This window comes from Osmerus mordax, chromosome 1 (genome assembly GCF_038355195.1).
Source record: "Osmerus mordax isolate fOsmMor3 chromosome 1, fOsmMor3.pri, whole genome shotgun sequence".
In the NCBI taxonomy this organism is placed as follows: domain Eukaryota; kingdom Metazoa; phylum Chordata; class Actinopteri; order Osmeriformes; family Osmeridae; genus Osmerus; species Osmerus mordax.
The window spans coordinates 1,187,861-1,194,529 of record NC_090050.1 but is presented as its reverse complement, the minus strand read 5'-3'; the positions used below and the strand labels follow the sequence as shown (position 1 = coordinate 1,194,529).

General features: G+C 44.7%; 1 protein-coding gene across 1 annotated transcript; it reads right to left on the bottom strand.

Moving 5' to 3' along the window:
* Positions 1-1,508: 1,508 nt before the first annotated feature.
* On the bottom strand, positions 1,509-6,288 carry elf3 (E74-like factor 3 (ets domain transcription factor, epithelial-specific)). The gene is made up of 9 exons (XM_067235933.1): positions 6,150-6,288; positions 5,714-5,889; positions 4,563-4,793; positions 4,325-4,435; positions 4,105-4,206; positions 3,904-3,990; positions 3,619-3,726; positions 2,973-3,168; positions 1,509-2,785 (listed from the first exon to the last, which is right to left on the bottom strand). Exons 2-9 carry the CDS (start codon positions 5,877-5,879, stop codon positions 2,674-2,676), a joined length of 1,113 nt encoding a protein of 370 aa, XP_067092034.1. The 5' UTR covers positions 5,880-5,889; positions 6,150-6,288; the 3' UTR covers positions 1,509-2,673.
* Between the last annotated feature and the right edge of the window lie 381 nt (positions 6,289-6,669).

Sequence of the window (6,669 nt, the reverse complement as noted above, 5' to 3'; positions counted from 1 at the left end):
GCCAGAGCAAGACAAGCAGCTTGGCAAAAAATTGCCAATAAGCTAAATGCGAAAGTTTTGGGGAAATGTATAGGCTCATTTTAAGTGCCTCATTACCCCAATCAATCAGATCACATTTCTTTAAATGTGCCTGCTGGTATAGGCTTAATGGAAATTAATAATCGAATGAGATCTTGCTAGCGAAAATAATGATCTCAACTCTCCTCAGAATAAGTAGGCTAGATAAAAACAAGGCCAAAGAGTATCTAATTGATACGAATTCATAGACAATTATGAGGATATACTGCGCTTATATCATGTAGGCCTACTATATATGTGCATGTAGGCCTACTATATATGTGCATGTAGGCCTATGTGTAAATCCCTCTTTGATTTAATTGACTGGGACATGGCCAGGGAATATGATGAATTGATTCATCAGCTGGTTAAGCGCCAAGGACACTTTTCTTACAGCAACTCATGCTGCGGCTTTGCCAATGTTTTCTGCATCGCCTATACTGTATAAAAATGTAGCCTATAGCCTACCTGACGCAAAAAACCTCAAGGCTATGCAGTCTGAAGAACAGTTAAAGTTTCAAGTAGCTTTATTGTCAATTTCTTCACATGTCAAGACATAAAAAGGAATCGATATGACGTTTCCCACTCTCCCACAGTGAAACATATAAAAAGCACAGGCACAACAGATAAGACAAGACATTTCGTAAAACATAGCGTTACATATTCACATACAGCAGCATAACCTCATAATAAAGCATAAAGCTTGCTGCGGCGTGTGATATTTGCAATGTACGGCCCGAGAAGGTCTTGCAAATAAATGAGTCCTTGTCGGCTGAATCGATATCGCTCAAACAAGAACTCATCCGTGTGAAATAAAGGATCTTGGCAATTGCGAAGAACTCTATTTGTATGGAAAGCTAATCGAACTAAAATATAGCTCCTTGGTCAACTGGGTCTCTCAAAAAGGGAGCTGCCATGTTATTTTCCGGGGGTGTGGCAAGCTTATCCAGCTACACTTACGTTAGCCTGCTCTGGAGCAGGTTAGTGCTAATTGATATGTTACTATGGTGATTTATCGAAAGTTGCTTCCACGAACCAAAAAGAGGGGCGTTTTTTATCTTAGCCTGAAAATTAGCTCGCTAAACTGCTTAGCGAGCTACGACGAATACCCCCCTGGAAGAGTTCCTGGGCCTTTTCACAGCAACTGTTACGAAACCGATTTTCTTATTTCATTTTTTTTTTTATTAGGAACCTTGGCTAACAAACAAAATGAGCTCATTTTAATGCTAAATCCACTTTGGGGATTCTTGAAGAGCTAGCAAATTATGTTCTAAGTCAGACTGCATCTACATGTAAAAGCCCTTGTGAGGTCGACTTTTGTCTGTTTGATTTCAGTAAGTAGCCATCGATAAATACCAACTTATTGTACCATTTTGCATGTGGGACAGACATACCAAAGTCTGGTATCTACTTTTTATATCTTCAGACATAGACATGTGAATCAACAGAAGTAATATTTATTAAATGTATTTATTTTCATTAAAAGGTTATACTGATAAACATATAAAACAATGTACCATACACTAAAGTAAAGATATTACACAGGATAGTCTGAGATTTAATTCTCATACACATAATATTAAGTGATCTAATGTTGTACAGATCAGCTGAATAGAGTAATAGCAATGGGATCAGGGCCCGGTGATTTGTCATTCATACAACTTGTATTTACGCTTCCTACGTCGGGCTGTAAACTATCCCAAGTATTTGAGCATGAATATCTTAAAATAAAATGATAAAACTTCACTTTAAAACTGCAGTGAAAATATAACTCACTGAAAGCATACATGCTAATCTTGAGTTCATGTCACAAATAGCTGGATGTTTACTTTTACCTTCATATATGTAGTCTGCTGTCCCTCCCCTCTCTCTATTTCACAAATTAACTTAATTCTACCTCATAACAAATAAAACATAAAAACTGAGGGTATTTAGTTGAACTCCAATATAAATCGTTATGGCTCCTTTACAAGGTAAACTCAAAACAAAACAATGTTTCGAAAAGACACTGTTAAGAGTTATTTTGACTATAAGTATGAACAGTATATTGTACTCTTTTTTACAATGGAAATTAATATGTTCCCAGTGCTAACATTGTATTAGTACACATCATGAATGCCCACATACCCAGGGGGCTGCTAAAGTTACAGATTAGGAGAGTTCCTCTCATACAATGTAAAGTACATAAAGAAATGCAATCCTTTATGGATAAAACCCCAGAGTGAGTACAGATATAGACATGCCACCTCTTCCCGATACAGGGTCTGGGAAGGCTTCCTCAACGTAGCAACTCAAACTCCCATCGCCATCACAACAATGAAAACAAAGAAAGACGATACCAGTCGCAAAGTGACTGCCGTATAAAAAGACACAACAACACTATACAACAACAATATTGGTTCATAAAACCTACTTGAGCCAAAAACAATGGCTTACATTTTCTGCAACACCTCCTCCGAAAGAGAGAAGTTAGATTCTGTTTGATTGATACAGGTAGAAAAGGGCATTCAATGATTTGTTTTTTGTATCCTAATGACTGCAGGACTTTAAAAACCGAGTATGTTTCATTGACGGCCCACCATTCTACACAAATGGCTTCTACCCACCGGTCACATCTCACATGCCCAGTTGAGTTTCCTCCAGCTTCCACCCACTGGAGTTCTTTCCAAACTTGTAGACCAGACGCCTTCCATCCACCCGCTCCAGGATCTCTCTCTTGTAGTAGTACCTATGTAGGAGAAGACAGGGTTAGGAAACCACAGTTCTATGCACAATCTGAGCTTCGTTTAGGTATGCTAATGGTGCTAGACCTAGCCGTGGAAGGTTCTGCTTTGACCCTGAGGAGGAGTTCTAAGGCCAGACCGGCGTGACCCTAGCTACTGACGTGTGGTCGGAGGCAGGGAGCCTCTGCTCACCTCATGGCCCGGCTCAGCTTCTCGTAGGTCATGCTGCTGTTCTTCTTCTTCTGGCCCCACATCTGGGCCACGGCCTCCGACTTGATGAACTTGAAGACGCCGTCGCGCCGGTCCTCCCACTTCATGAGCCCCTGGTTCTGCTCGGGGTGGATCAGGATGTCCCGGATGAACTCCCACAGATGGGTCCCCCGGGGAGCTGAGGAGGAGAGATTACAGCTCCATCAGATGGGGGCTGCTTGGGACACCAACACCAGGTGGCCAATGACATGACCAGGTATGTGTGTGGTGTGGGTATGAAGAGGTGAGAGGGTGTGTGTGCATGCTGGCAGGGTGTGTGTGCATGCTGGCAGGGTGTGTGTGTGTGTGTGTGTGTGGATATTAAACTGTGGGCTGCTAAAAACACCTGTGTGTTTTGGCCGGATGCAAAATTGATGCAAAGTATATAACTGATAGACTGTGTTCATGTGTACTATTACAGAACTCGATTGTTCACAGTTCACCATGGGGTGTGAGGGGGAGAGTTTTACAAAAAGGACACAACTATTGTGTTTAGATATTAAGAAGGATTGGAGGATTTGGTTCAGGCATACACATCTACCTCATGAAAATGAAAAATGTGTGTTTTCTGAGGAGCTAAATCCCTTACCGTGCTTGCTCTTTTTGGAGGTGGGGTCGAAGAAGTGGTCCCTGGTGAGTTTGGGAGGCCTCCCCCTGCCCCTCTTCTTCACCTCACACTTCTCTGTCTTGATGTGCTCTGGTAACAAAGCAGGAGGAGACTTTAGAACAACGTTTTGAATGTAGGTCCTCAAAGTCATTTGAGTTTAGGTCCTCCAAGCCAAGAGCCTATTTCTAAATGTATTTACTATTATTTCAGAGTAGTAATATCATATGTCTATACACAAAGTAAATCAAACCAGATGTGAATACTCACTTGCAAAGGCTGGATAGCAGAACTCTGGGTCAGAATCACTGCTCCTGGATTCAGGAGAACTGGGGTGGAGGCTGCTGAATATCCCACCTAGCAGCAAGAAGGGAGCAGAAACATTCTCAAACACGTCCGCCTATTTTGTTCGACATGTCGACATATGCATTGAGGAACAAAAGATAGGGAGGGAGGAGGTAGAGTGCTGACCTGATGAGGAGCTACTGGACAGACCTTCAGAGTCGTAGCCATCATCGCTACGAGGTGCCATGGTGTCGCTAGTGTCCAGGCAATAAGGGGAGTCTTCTCTGGCTGTAAAAGGCCCCAAAACATTAGCATTCATGTCCAAAGTTTGTTTTGTATCTATACACAACACAGTTGTGTTTGGCACCATATGTGTGTGTGTGTATCTGTGTGTGTGTGTGTGTACCTTCGCCTATGGTCACGGAGTTGAGGAATGGGAATTCGGGGAAGTTGTCCAGGAAGATGTCCAGGAGTTTGCATGTCTCGCTCAGCTCTGTGCCTGTGACTGTGAAGTGCTCTGTAACAGGAGGCATAGTTTAAACAGTTAGACCAGGGGGGAAGGAGCCCTTATGGTGACCATCTTCACTCTGCACAACAAGAGCTACACAAAATGAAAAGGACTGAATGAGAAGGTGGTTACTTGCCATATTTGGACTTGTGCTCCTGGAGGCTGTGGAGGAGCACTGACCCCAGCAGGGAGCCGAAGGTGTTGATCAGCTGGCCGTGCGTCAACTGACAGAGAGCCTGCCCGTCCATGTTGCAGCAGGACATGCTTAAGGTGCTGCTGTCCAGCTTGCAGGCGTCCACGTTGAAGCTGATCCACTCCAGCACATGTTGCTTGGTCCAGCTCTGGGGGTGGACCTCGTACCAGGGACCTGAGGGAGGCAGGTGGAGAGAAGGTGAGAGGTGTGTATCCTGAGTGTGTGTGGGGGGGAGGGGGAGGGGGGGGGGAAGGGAGTGTGTGCATATTTACGTTTACCCTGATTTGTATATGCGGGGGTATCTGTTTGTAAAATCAACATGACTATTCATGCGTTCTAGAACAACAAAAAAGCTCCAAAGTCAAAATCTCCTCAGTGAAGTGAAGTACATACATGCACACTGACAGAGGCTGTGACTGTGGCTTGTTCACGGTCGTTTGCTGTTGCCTGGCTGCAGACAAACCCAACTCCTCTCTTAATCAGCAGCTTGTCTACTTAAACTGGTGAGCTGAAACTCTTCTGTCTGGTTACATGGTGGATTGACAAGGGTAAATACTAAGGATATGTGTTTTGAGGGATTGAGTGAGACAACATTCTTTTATTATGTGTCCCAGACTGGTTACACATTTTCTGGGTTAATGATTTAGCTAACAGTCTCTCAATAAGGTCAGAGGCAGATTCACTGTGGCTGTGTTACAGGGAATGTAATATATTCCCTGATGGGGTTTTGCCTTGAACTTCTGCCAACAGGAACTGAATTGTTGAGAAACACACAGACACTGCTACAACCGTCAGTTGAAGAAAACCCACCAAACATCTTTAAAGACATCTGAATTCTTGTCTGCCACAAGTAAAAGTCTGAATGTAAGTTCGAATAATGAGCCTCTCTCTGCACAGAGACACCAAACCCGATTTAGAGTTAACAACAGCAATAAGTAAATCACACACAGAAGCAGAACAAGTGTGAGCTTCTGCAGGTAAGACAGCCTGTATGTTCCAAAAACTTGAGTTGAAAACTACAGGAATACGGAAGACTGGTGAGAAACAATGAGAGTCCCTGGTATCTGAGCAGCGCTGACGGCTGTCCTACTCACTCATGAGGCCGCTGTACGGTGTGTGTGGCATCAGCATGGGCTCCATGCAGGGGGGGAGGGGGTGCAGGGCCAGGCCCGGCTGCTGCAGAAGGTCTGGGCTGCCAGACGGGTACATGGTCAGGTTGGCGTGGGTCAGGACGCTGCTCAGATCACAGGAAGACGCCATGACGGACTCTCTGAGGAACCAGAACACCAACACAAACATCAGAGTCTGGTAATTTGGCCCAATTAGCAGATCCACGTTTACGGCCCCAGGGGATCAGGTCAATTGAATCGCTGTGCTTAATTCACATTGTGCAATCTTGCATTGTTGAGTAATTTCATGATACATTTCCACATTTTGTCAGCAGAAAAAGTAATCACAGTCAATATGATTACGAATGATCTCCTTTGACATCTCCGGTGCCAGTCTCCCCTGGGCAGCATTCACACCTACCTGATTCGGGGATGTAGACTCGTTCAGTGGTAGTCCTCTCAGTGTGTGTAAGTCCCTGATCCACGTCCTTGTAGTGTCCTCACACTGTCTCTCTCTGTTCCTTCTCTCGCTTTAATCTGCCTCTCTGCATAGATGCACCTGTTGCGCACCTGTGGGAGCTTTATACGTCTAAAAGAGGGCTGTGGGCGGGGTGATGGGAGGGCCCAGGTGTCGTCTGGGACAGGGGAATTCCACACGAGCGATGAGGCATGGGCCACGCCTCCCTCTCCCTCCCTTCACCCCCTCAGGCTTTTATCATTTTTCTTGAGAAAAGCAATATGCTTGCCAATTGTTATCACTCCCCTTTACACACACACACACACACACACCATTCCGCAATGCCCGCCCTCATGTCTCCATGACGAATGTTGTGTGGACGGCTGGTGACAGAGAGGAAACAGAGAGCTGTCAGAAGGGATGGGTAGAAGCGAGGGAGGGCTGTTGAAAGGGGAGGGAGAAGAGTTGTACGTGTAAACAACGT